General features: G+C 41.4%; 2 protein-coding genes across 4 annotated transcripts in view; both read left to right on the top strand.

Annotated features, from left to right (window-relative positions):
* The first annotated feature begins 306 nt into the window (after window positions 1–306).
* On the top strand, window positions 307–3,203 carry hspa1b (heat shock protein family A (Hsp70) member 1B). The gene is made up of 2 exons (XM_042096756.1): window positions 307–447; window positions 770–3,203. The coding sequence occupies exon 2, from the start codon at window positions 780–782 to the stop codon at window positions 2,697–2,699; it is 1,920 nt and encodes a 639-aa protein (XP_041952690.1). The 5' UTR covers window positions 307–447; window positions 770–779; the 3' UTR covers window positions 2,700–3,203.
* A 2,474-nt stretch (window positions 3,204–5,677) lies between these two features.
* The window catches only part of kcnc4 (potassium voltage-gated channel, Shaw-related subfamily, member 4), a 45,606-nt gene continuing 36,634 nt past the window's right edge, over window positions 5,678–14,649 (top strand). For all 3 annotated transcript variants that reach the window (XM_042096759.1, XM_042096757.1, XM_042096760.1), the window contains exon 1: window positions 5,678–7,275. In XM_042096759.1, coding sequence (XP_041952693.1) covers window positions 6,658–7,275 — 618 coding nt within the window. In that variant the 5' untranslated portion in view covers window positions 5,678–6,657. The remainder of the gene's footprint in view (window positions 7,276–14,649) is intronic.

Here is a 14,649-nt window from a genome sequence, read left to right on the forward strand (position 1 = left end):
CCGGCTATGAGTCTCGACGGTACAGCCAGATAGCCTACTCAAGAATGGGCAGTGATTACGGGGTAAAAATAAATAATGTGAGGAATGTATGGATTTTCCAGTCCATACTTTCCCCTCTAACTAGACCCAGTAAAATCGAGGTAACTAATTTCAACTCACCATCGTCTTCTTGGCTGTTAGTATTCTCCTTAAGGCAACAGCTGCCTGTCATGGCGCCAATATTGGCGTCAGTGGTAAGTTCAGGAACTATCCACCACCACTAGTAGAAAGTTCAAGTCGTATCCGCCAGCTTCTGAAATTTCACTGTCGTCAGAGTATGGAGTAGTCTAGAACAGACAAAGGCTATATAAATATGTCTAGTTGACTCTGCATGCTCACATATTAAAAAAGCGAAAGGACAAATCCAGTGCGCAACAACGCATTCAGAGGGAAAACATCACTTTATCTGTGAGTAGCTTTACCAGAGATTTTACTGTTTGCATGTCATGTCACGATGGTTGAGGAACTATCAGGTAGCCTAATCCCTGAATAATTGTTGCAATTTTTGCTTTTATCCAAAGTGATTACAATTGAGGAACAACCAAGTTTGACATATAATTTATATAATATTTTTATATTAAATAATAATACATGTCCATACAGTTTATGTGTGGCTTATATAGTGCCTACTAGTTGACAAGCTATGATAAATGAACATGTGAATGAATGTGTTGTTTTCATGGATAGCTCAGTTTTGATTATCTAAATACCATATTAATTCGAATTTTAGGTCTACTAAAATGTCTGCTGCTAAAGGAGTATCAATTGGAATTGATCTGGGAACAACCTATTCATGTGTGGGAGTATTTCAGCATGGTAAAATTGAAATAATTGCCAATGACCAGGGAAACAGGACAACACCCAGCTATGTGGCCTTCACAGACACAGAGAGACTTATTGGAGATGCAGCCAAAAACCAAGTTGCCATGAACCCCAACAATACTATATTTGATGCTAAACGGCTTATTGGCAGAAAATTTGATGACCCCATAGTCCAGTCTGACATGAAACTCTGGCCCTTTAAGGTGGTTAATGATAGCGGAAAACCCAAAGTACAAGTTGAATACAAAGGGGAAACTAAAACCTTCTATCCTGAGGAGATCTCCTCCATGGTCCTGGTCAAAATGAGACAGATTTCGGAGGCCTTCTTGGGACAGCAGGTTAACAATGCTGTCATCACAGTCCCAGCCTACTTTAATGACTCACAACGGCAGGCAACCAAGGATGCAGGCGTCATCGCTGGTCTAAATGTCTTGAGAATCATCAATGAACCCACAGCAGCTGCCATTGCCTATGGCCTGGACAAAGGGAACAGAGGGGAGCGCAATGTATTGATCTTTGACCTTGGAGGAGGCACCTTTGATGTGTCAGTCCTGACGATAGAAGATGGAATTTTTGAAGTGAAAGCAACAGCAGGAGACACGCACCTGGGTGGGGAGGACTTTGACAATCGCATGGTCCAACACTTTGTCGATGAATTCAAGAGGAAAAACAAAAAGGACATAAGTCAGAACAAGAGGGCTGTGAGGAGATTGCGTACAGCATGCGAGAGGGCCAAGAGAATCCTGTCGTCCAGCACCCAGGCAAGCCTCGAGATCGACTCGCTCTTTGATGGCATTGACTTCTACACGTCCATCACCAGGGCACGCTTTGAGGAGTTAAACTCTGAACTCTTCAGGGGAACATTAGAACCAGTTGAAAAAGCCCTCAGGGATGCCAAAATGGACAAGAGCCAGGTCCATGACATTGTGCTTGTGGGTGGCTCGACGCGCATCCCTAAAATTCAAAAACTCCTGCAGGATTTCTTCAACGGTAGAGATTTGAATAGAAGTATAAATCCGGACGAGGCAGTGGCATACGGAGCAGCTGTTCAGGCTGCCGTCCTCATGGGTGATACTTCAGAAAATGTACAGGACTTACTGTTGCTCGATGTTGCTCCACTTTCTTTAGGTATTGAGACTGCTGGAGGAGTCATGACACCCCTGATTAAACGCAATACCACTATCCCGTCAAAACAGACACAGATATTCTCAACATATTCAGACAACCAGCCCGGTGTGCTGATTCAAGTGTATGAAGGTGAACGAGCCATGACCAAAGATAATAGCCTTCTTGGAAAGTTTGAACTCATTGGTATCCCGCCTGCGCCTCGTGGAGTCCCTCAGATTGAGGTGACCTTTGACATTGACGCGAATGGCATCCTGAATGTTTCAGCAGCTGACAAGAGCACTGGCAAAGAGAACAAGATCACAATCACCAATGATAAGGGACGGTTGAGCAAAGAAGAAATTGACAGGATGGTCCAAGAAGCCGACAAGTACAGGGCAGAGGATGAACTCCAGAGAGAGAGGATTGCTGCCAGGAATTCTCTTGAGTCATATGCCTTCAATATGAAGAGCAGTGTGGAGGACGAGAAGATGAGGGGGAAAATCAGTGAGGAGGAGAAGAACAAAGTCATAGAGAAGTGTAAAGAAGCAATCTCCTGGCTTGACAACAACCAACTGGCTGAAAAGGAAGAGTATGAGCACCACCTGAAGGAACTTGAGAAAGTGTGCAGTCCAGTCATCTCCAAACTGTACCAGGGAGGGGTACCACCAGGAGGCTGTAGAGCCCAGGCTCAAGCTGAATCTCAAGGTCCCACCATTGAGGAACTGGATTAAACTGGTAGAATTATGGAGGCAAGACGTTGGTGCTGGAGCTGTGACAGAAAGAGACTGCTCTTTGTGAAACAGCTCTTATGCAGTTTTGTAGCAAATCTCAGAAGAACGGAATGGTTTATTATCTTAACCCGAAGTCAAACTGGCTAAAACAGGACGGTAAATCCTTTGGAGGGGATTAGTCTGAGCCTTAAGTACTTCCAAAAGGTGTTATGGGAAATTTATTTTCGACTCAAACAGGCACTATTTTTGTCTCAGAGCTATTGGTAACAAAAATAAATAGGGGATGCGCATATCCTAATAACAATGATAAAGCAATTTAAGCTGTAACAGATTGAAATGTGTGTTCTTTTCCAAGAAAGTTATTTTTTCAACCAGTGTTTTTAAATAGAATTACGTTGTAAAACATATACTGTAACTGCATGTTTTGGGACAGACAAATGTCTATGTCAGTATGTTATTTATGTATCTTTTCTGTAATTGATTAAAAATAAAAATATCACAGTGCTGTTTCTTGTTGTGCATTTTGCAGGACATGTGACAATGACTGAAAAAAAAAACAATACTGTTATTGGCTCTGCCTTAGATTAGTCAGATTATCTGGATGAATGGCAAGGAGAAAGCAAAAGTGCATAATTACTTTATATTGTAAGCCTACATCCATTCTATTTTTTAAAGGATCCAGATGTTACAGTCATGCACAAGTCTTCCAATCATCTCAAAAGTTTCTTGAAGAAGTTGTAAGTTACTCTGCATGCACACTAGGTGGCAACGTATGACAAGCTAGTAAAATGACCTATACTTTAGCAAAATCACTTTATTACTTTATCTTTTTGCATTGACTTTATCACTTAACCTGCATCTCTGTCTCTACAAACTAATCATCTGAGAGAATAAATACAAGCAACAACCTAAAGGTATAGCCAATAAAATGTTATAGGCATCCATAGCTTAGACCAGTGATTCTTAAACTGGGTCAGGACCCCCAGAGTGGTCGCCAAAATATTGGAGGGGTCGCGAAATAGATAGATAGATAGATACTTTATTGATCCCCGAGGGGAAATTCAGGGGGGTCTCAGTAGCATACAGACATCACACACAACATGCACTTACAGCAGAAATGGTAAATATAAGTATAAGTATAAACATATAACCAAACTCCACTGTACAATAAAGACAGTAGGAGATAAGAAAAACTAACAAAACTAAATACTAAATATACTATATAAATAAATGTAAAAAATCCAGTGTGCTTGAGGGTGATCAAGCATGAGACGCTTGTAGTGACAGGGCCTGTAGTTCTGTGTGCATGGTGAGGTGCTTAAGAGAGTGAGTGTCATGGTGAAGGTGCAAAAAGTAGTCCAACAGTAGTCCTTTAGTTATGTGTGCATGGTAAGGTGCTCAAGAGAGTGAGTGTCATGGTGAAGGTGCAAAAAGTAGTCCAACATTAGTCCAACAGTGCAATAATAAGGTCTAGAGACCAGCATAAATAATATGGACAAATCGGAGAGTAAAGTATAATGTAGACAAGGTAATATAACAAACTATAAAAAACTATGTCAGTGCAAGAACAGGTTGAGGTAATAGGGTTACAGCCATTCAGTATTGTAGCAGACGCCATTGATCATGTGTGCTAATATAGCATGAAAAACAGTGTAGCAGGAAAACAGTAGTAAAAACATTAGGCTGTGGACATTAGTAAAACAGTAGTTAAGCAGTAGTGGGCAGTCAGTACTCAAACATGGAGAGGGTGGAGAGGCAGACAGACTAAGCAGACTAAGCATACTACTAACTAACTAACTAGATAGATAGATGATAGATAGATAGATAGATAGATAGATACTTTATTGATCCCCAAGGGGAAATTCAAAATGATTTGTAGTCTGGATTAGACATTTTCTAGAGGTTTTTAGTCAGCCTACCTGAGAAGACATTTTCTGCTTCTGCTTCCAATGCCCATCTCGCAACATTTTGAAACCAAATTCTGTCGGTGAGAGAGAAAGGGCTTGCGAGGGGGGTCGCCAGACAAAAAGTTTAAGAACCACTGTTTTAGACAACCATAACACAACAAACACACACACACACATACATATTTCTCACATACATAAATATCACTCACAGAAATGTAAAGAGTTAACAATTTGTGAAGTGATTACAAAGGTCTGGTATGGACTAACCATGTGATGCAATGACCATGACAAGGTGCTATAATGGTAGAGTGTGTGCAATGGTGGTAGTGCAAAAGTGAACAGTGCAGGGATTGAACAGTGCAATAGCTTTGCTTATTATTAAATATTAACTATGATTATGAAAAGACAAGAATGTAAACATAATAGAATTGCTTGACAAACAAGAAAGAAATAATATACTCTAAGAACAATATATACAGGGAATAAGTTATAAGATGTAGATGTTATGACCACAGTCCAGATTGTGTAGGAGGGCTAATATAGCCTATAAGACAGTCAGGTGTACAGCAGACAAAGTGATATAATCGTAGGGGCTGAATAGATTATAGAATAGAGAATAAAATATAGGCAACTGCTTTCAACAATAGTATACTTCACAGCGCATTTCAGTTGTAGTAATAGCTTTACAGTCGGTGGATTTCTCTATTTGCCTCTTTGTAGCTTTGACATTTAGCTCATAGTCGGTTTTAATGTAGTTCGAATGGGATTTCAAGACAGCTCTGGTGTTCCGGACCTCTTTCATACTTGCCATACTTCTACTCCTGAGACACCGTCTTTTTCATATCCATTATCTACCCTATACAATTTTAATATCAATCAATATGCACTTATGACAAACTTCAGCAGAGTCAATTGCATTTCATGAGATGATATTTCGTTGCATTACAATCATTTATGATGACATATATGATCTGTCAATTGCTTTAAAAATCAAGGGTTCTAGTTGGATAGGAGGTTGAAGCGAAAGTGCTCCCTCACTCTCATTTCCTCCTTCGAGGAGGATGAGCTCTATGTGCACTCCGTCTGTACACACGACGGCAATATCCAAGATGATACACTTCAATGAAATGTTACCATATTTCTTTGCCGTATCTTGTTTCTGCTAAAGAAGACGTTTACAAGCAAGTCTATCAAAATAAGACGATAGGTCTTCCCTCTTGTGATTTGGGAAAACAATATTTAACGCGCTCTCCTATCAATTAGGCTACCACAGGCGAACAAGGAGTTAATTTGTCTCTGCTGATGCATAAACCATCTTCCTCATTTGGATCGTCTGACCACGGTGAGGGTGGATACTTTTGGTGGAGAAGCAACAGATATTTTGCTGAGCAACAAATGCCTTCTTTCTGTCAACAATACTCGTGCTTATTAAAATGTGCGAAATATTTTAGATTGCGCTATTCACGGAAATTCGCTTTTTACTGTCGACGTTAAGGATCATGAAAGTGCAGGTGAGAGTCTGCCAGCAGTTTTTAAATATATTAATGCTCACTTTTCTTGGACAGAGAGCAAGAACATTAAATCCTAACAACCATTTTTAAATCTGACAAGTGTACCTGATGTTGCTCCACGGCACAACGGATCTGTAAACTACTCCTGCTGATGGTCGTGAAATTTCAAAATGAAGGAATACAACAGTTAAATATCTTTATCTGCTACGTTTGATCTACAAAGCAACAATTTTACCACGGTCTACTGAGTAATGGATGACTGATTATTTACGCCGGATTAAACATTGCATTTTTAGTCTTAGCGGTGTGGCACGGCTGGCGGAGCCCCTCAATAACAGGTGGTTTTCAAGGCCAGATCAATGCTGTTGGCTAACATTTAGTATAGGCTATTACGCTGAAGCGTCAGCAATGAGAGGGCAAAGAGGAATACAATAGATGCGGAATCAGAGGACACTTCTGTGAACTGAAAGATTGACTGAAATACTAGTTTTGTCAATACTTTTGAAGACACTTTCCTTGGTAACCCATCCAACGAAATCTATGATTAGCTCAGTGTGTGTTTCGTCTTATCGTGGGCGCAAGTCAGGCAACAAACCTCCGTCTAAAACATGTTTAAAGGAAGAGATGGCCAGGAGGGAAGACTCGGACAAAATCATCATAAACGTTGGTGGCACGCGTCACGAAACTTACAAGAGCACCCTTAGGACCTTGCCAGGCACCCGGCTGGCATGGTTGGCAGACCCAGACTCCCAGGTGAACTCGGACGGTGACACAGGGCCAAGGCATTCTACAAATGAGTTATTTTTTGACCGACATCCAGGCATTTTTTCCTACGTATTGAATTATTATAGGACTGGAAAGCTTCATTGTCCGGCAGATGTATGCGGCCCCTTGTTTGAAGAGGAGTTAGCGTTTTGGGGTATTGATGAAACGGACGTAGAGCCTTGTTGCTGGATGACATATCGTCAGCACAGAGATGCAGAAGAAGCTCTCGAAATATTCGAACCTCCCGAACCAGACGACAACGAGGACGACAGAGAACTGTCCAGACGCTTCGGCATCGAGGACTGTCCTGAGCGGTCCAGAGGATGCTGCGAGGTTTGGCAACCTAGAGTATGGGCACTTTTCGACGACCCATATTCCTCGCGGGCCGCAAGAGTAAGTTTCACCAGTTTATCATAACCCAGAGGATTTATTAAAGAGTAAAATATGACGATTTCACAAAGTGCATGACAAAATTGGTTACATGCGCAATTACGCACAAGAACAATCTTTCAAGTCACGTGAATGGTGTCCAAACGATTTAAATAGCATTTTTTAATGGTAAACGGGAGTGAGCACTCATATCAGTGTGTGTGTGAGTGAGAGAGAGAGGTACCTAAAGAGAGTGTTCATGTAACCACTGTGATAAGGTGCTGTGGTGTGGACAATCTACAGGTGTTTTGTAGGTTGGTCACCAGATACTAGCAAAGCCCCCTCCACGCAAACACATACAAGGAATGTGGAGCATATAAATCTCCACTAAGAATAACTTGAGGCCATGAGGTCACCTAGCACACATACTGTATGCCTGCCTCAACTCATTTCAATTTCAAAGACCATTTGCTTATTCTGTTCTTCGAACAGCCGAATCGTCTATACTGACTTTCTTAGAGAGCAGGTGGCTTTTTTGGCACTCATAAATGTATGTTTCTTTGTATAGGTGTAACTGCAAGTAAAATACATTGCCTGTTTTTTCACTCAGGCAGGCACAGACATTTCCCCTAGGATTGCATCATATCTCTTTGTGTCTGTCTTATCTAATTAATAGTGACATGTGAAAGCATCAATGTTTGCCAGCAAACAATAAAAACATTTCAATACATGAATATCACTACAAGTCATATTACTGTTGGTTATTGTGAAAATGTGACATCAGATATGATGATGTCTGTAGTGCTGATTTGCTTCACTACTATTCACTCACTTAAAAAACAAAAGCTAATCACATTTCCAGTTTGGCATGTCAGTCATCATGACTAGGAAAACAGAAATCTCGCTCTCCTGTCTAATATGTCATCTCTAAATCATAGAGCGCTCTTTTTCCTCCCTTTCACAATCCCCCCACCACCCCCACCCTCTCTTCACCGTCTGTGCAGACACAGGTGGGGCTAGCTATGTGTTTGTGCTGTAGATCAGTCTCTGGATTTATCAGTGTCCTCACACCATACAGGACTAATTGCACCCCTGCCTCTCAGTCAATCACCTCTTTCTCCCACCAGATGGGTTTGTCTTTCCTTAATTAATTTAGATGGGCATTCAGCGAATTGCTTTGACAGAATGGAGAGGACTCAGGCCCTCTCCAGAGACTAGGTGGAAGTGCAGCGTACTCACATGACTCAAGGTATCATTAAAAGACAGTTTTTAGGTAAAGTCGCATCAAAGCCCCAGAGGTCAAATTGAACGGAATGCATATAGAGTAGTGCACATTTGTTTTTCTTTCTGATTATAATTTATTTTATTATGTACCGTGCCACTGTATCTTGTGGGACATCAGGGGCCATCAGAGCTCATTTTAGCCAATGCATTTTCTTTAACAAGATTACCCACCTTAAAGGTTTTGTAAATACCAACCATTCGCAGCAGCAACAGAAAGAGCATTTAGTAAACAACATCTGGACAAGTCTGATAGCTGTGCTGCTGTAGATAACAGTGGAATGGTGGCACATGGCAGGGATGCTAGACGCATGAAAAATGTGTGGAATAAGCAGCACTGCTGGCCTTCATATTACATGTATCTTAGCTTTAGTGAGTGGCAGCCCCCTCACACTGCAATTAGTTGTTTTCTCCGATGATGTTGTTTGACTGGCTGCTGCATGAGCATGAATGGGTCCAAGGACAACATCTCTCCTTTATTTTTTAAACCTCTCTCCAAATAACAGCGGTGTGACAAATGTCGTGGACTATAATTGTCGTTCACACTGCAGTACTTGGCAGTGTGCTCTACTGTGCCTGGCCAAGGAATGAATAGTAGGCTTCTCCTGGCTAAACTATAATGTATGACATTTTCAGTTTAATGAAATTCATGAAAGGAAGATACATTGTGGTGAGAATAAGATGTTCATAAAATATTCTGTGCATAAATTTATGATCAGCTACCTCTTAAAACTACAGCTACAGATCCTATCCTTGCACTGTACTGGGTCAACAGAACATGAGTGTTCTAGTATTTGTGTAATGGTTAGCCCTGATTTGTGCCCACTGTAATCTTTTTTATTTTAGAAAGCCTGGTATACTATTCTCCAAGGGCTCTTCAGAATAATGTGCTCTGAAGTCCTTCAACTGAACACATCCCTTTTAGCACCTGTGAGATTTTGTTCACAGTGTCTGAATCAACAATCTGGCCTCTGGTTCCTGGCGTGTGTTATGTGGACATTAGCAGGCTGAGCTGTGTAATGTTCTGACCATTGGATGTGGATCAATCCTGTTAATCATGTTAATTTCTTGTTAGTGGTGAAGCTGCCTTGTTTCATATCAACTGTAATATCCGTCTATTTGTCTTTGATGTATGATTAGCCTGTTCCTCTGCTGCAAGGCTGAAGCTGTTTACAGGAGTTGTTTCTGGCATTGGCCTTGCCTCTGAATCTTGTATTGCATCTAAATGTTGTATTGCCTCTGAATCTTGTACTAATGACACAACAACTGTCCAGGGCCATGTCACAGTATGGCAGGGACACAGCGAAAGGTTCTGTCATCATACTTGTCTATGAAATATCATATTACCTTGCTATTGTTGAATGTTTTTTTTATTTACTGAAGGAGGTGTGTGGAGGATGGACATCACAGATAGAAACATAAACTTAAAAAAATGCATCATGCTTAGGTCTCTGTAATCCAGATGAGCTGAAAGCGTGTACAAATACAAGATAAAACTACATATTTGCTAGGCCTTGGCGAAACAACAGTGGATTCATGTATAGGTTTTTTTGTTGACTTTTGGGTCATTCATTAATTGTGCAATAGGCCTTTCAATATCATTCAACTTTTAATCACTTGACTCAGGTAACTCTAAATTAGTCCTTCAGTTTATGTCTTGCTCTAAGAGGCTCTTGCATTCATAAAATACAGGCTGAACACTTAATGATCTACTTATCGGATTATAAACAAATGATCCTATCATACTTTACACCAAAAAAATATTATCTTTGTAAGATGTCAGCACTCACAGCAATCTTAACATGTAAAGAAACGGAACACTGACACTGGACACTGAAGCTATGATCATATTTATTATGACCGCCGTGCTAGCGAAGCAGCGGTCATGTAGGTTTAGTCGTTTTTTTTCCTCCGGATTTTTTTTCTGTTTTTTTTTTTCTTCAGTGAATTTCTGTCAACGATTCCCGGGACACTGAAAGACCGGGCTGCACGAGACTTGGTGTGCATGTAGCCCCATAAGGGTGACATGGAACCATTGTTTTTCATTTTCTGTGAATATCTCGAGAACCGTAGGGCCTAGGATGACCAACTTTTTTTTGTATGTTGATCTCAAGAGGCCATGTCAACCCATCCAATATCCACTCATTTGAGGTATAGCCTAGCTCCAACTAGTTAAAAAAGCTACATCTAGTTATTTATGCTGTCCATCAGTTCCACTAATATCAAAGCATATGACATAGTGACACTCCACAGGCAGATCAACTGTTGTTGTGGGCCGATCATGTGAGACATGGGATATCAGTAGGGGCCATGGGCAGGGGGCTTCCGTCCCAGTGGGTGCTCTGATCAGGGGGACTGTGGCGAAGCAGCTGGAGGCGAGGATCTCCAGAAAGACGTTCCAGCTGCCTCAGCAGCTGCCAGCAATACAAGCAGCCAGAGCTCAGCTGTGCTCTCGCACCTCTGGAGGCTGGTACACTGATGTGTGTGCGAGCGAGCATGTGTGTGTACATGTCTGTGTCTCCATCTTTGTGTGTGTGTGTGTGCGTGTGTGTGTGTGTGTGTTTGCACAACTGCAGTTATACACATGTATGTGTGTGCGTGTGTGTGTTTGTGTATCTGTGTGTTTGTGTGTGCAACTGTATGTGTGTGTGTGTGTGTGTAGGTAGGTACGTGTTCTCGCAGGCTGTTGGATCTGAGGGGACCACACAGGGTTCTGAGCCTGGGGCCCGAGTGCTTGGGGGAGAAACACACTGTGTGGAACTGCAGCATGGCCAGCTGGAGTTGTTGTCATCATTTAGTTTAGCTGTGTGGCAAACAAATAAACAAACCAAAACAAACAAACAAAGATAATGACTGAATGCATAAGGAAGGTTCATTCTATGTGTTGTCCACGTAAATTGATTATGAGTTTTGGGATAAAACCCTGCTTGTATAATGGTTGCAAGCAATGTGCAGAGGCTTGCCTAGTAAAATACAGCATCTGGCAGGCTTGGTCACAATGTTCAAATTAAACATGGTTTTGTACTTCTTCAGCATTCTTGATTACTGAGGCTGTGAAAAACTGTATACATAAAGGGCCATACACACACACTCTCAGACACATACACTCTCTTACACTGTAAGCTGCAGTCACATCCCTTTATGCCGACTGTATCACAGTAAGACCCCTACTTCATCCTTTTATGAGCATTCTGATTCCCACTCCTCTGTATTCAAGCCACAGGCTCCCCTCAGTCCCATGGTGCGTTGGAAAAGATTCTCAGCAGATCACCCGTCTGTTTAGTGCTGAGATAAACCATTTGGCATTTAGATAAACCAGTGGCTTATGGCTCCCGCTATGCCTTCAGCAGATAGTGTGAGGGCAAAATTGCAGGGTGATGTTTTCATTGGAGGGTCTTCCCTCCTAAGACCAAATGCTTCAGGTTGTAGAATTGATTCTATTTGTGGGCTATTATGACTTTTGTAGTTATGCAAGTAAACTATTTTCTGAGGGTGGTAGGACTTTCCTGCAATAGAAGGAAATAAGAGGTGTGTTTTTTTTATCCTATATTTATCTTGAAAGTCCCTTTTAAAATGGATTAAAATAATATATTTGGTGGAAATCTGGCCAAGATAAATAAAGCTTTTCGAAAAGCTAAAATGAAATAGATATAAACATTACAAACAGGCATCAAGCAGAACCATCCTGCTCATCTTAAAAAAATACAGACATAAAAGCACCAGGTTTAATTATGATAGATTTTTCAAAACTGTCCTATTTCAGACAGAAATCTAAAGCTTCAATTACCCATTCTTATAGAAGAAATAAAAACAGAGCATTTTTCAAATGGTGGATGATGGCTTCATGGACACATTTTAAGTCTGTCTTTCTAAACATGTCCAGCTGTTTTCTGTAAAAGTATTGTGTAGCACATAGACTTTTATATTACATCAGAAGGGCATCAGCGAACTACTGCAAATTATCCATCACAACCATTTCAGGTGAATTTCTAAATATTTCTAGTGCGATTAGACTGCAGTCACAAATGTATGGTCTATGATTAACACAGGGCTGCTGCTGTGCCACCATGTGCCTGTGTAATTGGGGATGAGAATCTGCAGGTGGGAGGGCACATGGGAGTGTGTTTGAAGGCTTTGTGGGACCACCCCAACACATCTTGTCCACAATGCACCTTGGGCCAGTCTGGTGAAGAACTCAGTGCACATTGGTTCAGTCTGGTGAAGAACTCAGTGCACCTTGGGTCAGTCTGGTGAAGAACTCAGTGCACCTTGGGTCAGTCTGGTGATGAATGGCTTTTGGACTTGGCTCCCACTTCAAAGTTGCTTCACAGACAAAGTAATGGTTATCTTTTCACGTGTGTATACATTACAGGCTCATATTCTTTTGGTGTTATGTAGCTAACACATGTGATAAACATGCACACTGTTATTCTACAAATAGACACGTACACAATGTACATGCTCAATGTCAAGCTACTTTTAAGCGTGCGGCAGCAACACATTTGGGAGTGCACTCTAGAAACAATCCCTCCTGTGCTGGCTTTAGCCTCAGGCTTTGTTAATGTATCTGTTTTCTGTCATAGCTTTGGAGAGGGAGGAGGCCATCTGTCAAACGCAGAGGTAGCCTCAAATCATTCTCTCTGCACGTGCATGTGTCGCCGTGTTCACGTTTACTGCCTAAAGCACCCTGGGAAAGAGTCCCACAAATCATTGGGGCAGATGGTCACACCTCCCACAGTCAGCTGGTTATAATGGCGAAGGGATGGAGGTTGTCAGACAGCAGACAGAGCTGACAGGTAGCAGCAGGCTGTGGGGAGAGCATCCAGGCATGCTAGCAAGAGCTCCACAGACTCGGGGGGGCAGGTGGATGCGGCAGGGGGTGCGGGGGTGAGAGACATGGGATGCCAACGGGCTGGCATGGGAGGCAAACGCAGTGGCACCTCACACAGCTGTCCCGCCGAATGCCCTTGTTTGTCAGGGCCTGCCCTCTGCTCTGTTACGCTGATGTGGCTGAGAGCCCTTCTTCCGCCTTGTGTGATTATTCATGAGTGGGCACAGTTTAACAACAGCTGCATGTAGGCACACATAGTAGTGTGTGTGTGTGTGTGTGTGTGTGTGAGGGGGGAGAAAGAGGGGAGAATATACTGATCTACTGTGCAAGTCAGTCCATGTTTTTCTTATTGCTATGCAACCTGCCTTGCGAGCTTGTTAAACAGAGTAAACATCGCCCTTTACTTATACATTTCACACCCTTACAGAGGGTTTTCTCCGTCATGGTAGGAGTTTCCCCAGAGGCTTTATCCAAATGTTATCCATATTTCATAGTTCGTTGGAGAAATGTTTTTTTATTTAAACTTGCTGTAACCTGAAACAAGTCTACTATGTATACAGCTGTACACAAGTGAGTTTTTCCATAGACAATATGTTTATGGAATTATCTCACGGCCAAGTTTGCCAGGCTATTACAGTACCATCCATAAAAAAGGTTTCATGCATCAATCGCTCTCTCTTTCTCTGCCTAAAATATAAAAATTTTAAGAATAATTTGAAACAGACACCCTGCTGTTATCCTCAGACCAAACAGCATTGCCTAGAGCACAGTCTTCATGTTCAAATACAGAGAAAAAAAAGCTACCTCTGTTCTAACATTTGAATTTCAATCAGCCAAGGTGTAATAATGAAACGCTCTTCTGAAAGCATGTCTGTCAGAGGGAAATGGACTCATAGGTGTGGGAAATTATAAACACATCTTATGAGCAAAGCAATGGATTTGAATCCTATTACATTGTCATTTGCTTTAATTAAGGTTGTGTGAATAATTAATTCCCCGATTCTATTGCCACCCCAATAATTCTGTGGAACAGTAAACACAAAAGCAAAACTGTAATATAATATGATGGGCCACTGGCAATCCTCTAAATAATCGATCATTCAGTAAAATAATGATATTTTTGAGGCGGTAATGTGATTATCTGTTTTTAGATGAAGAGAGTGAGACGTAGATAAATCAGCAATAAATGAATGAGCGCTTCACATTTTGTTATGTTTCAGACTCATCTTAAAATGGTTTCAATTCATTTTAAGATGAGTCTGAAACATAACAAAATGTGGAGTGCT

Source organism: Alosa sapidissima, chromosome 7 (genome assembly GCF_018492685.1).
Source record: "Alosa sapidissima isolate fAloSap1 chromosome 7, fAloSap1.pri, whole genome shotgun sequence".
In the NCBI taxonomy this organism is placed as follows: Eukaryota; Metazoa; Chordata; class Actinopteri; order Clupeiformes; family Clupeidae; genus Alosa; species Alosa sapidissima.

Bases quoted from the DNA above. Each gene is read 5' to 3' on its own strand.
- hspa1b (XM_042096756.1), top strand. From the start codon at position 780: ATGTCTGCTGCTAAAGGAGTATCAATTGGAATTGATCTGGGAACAACC.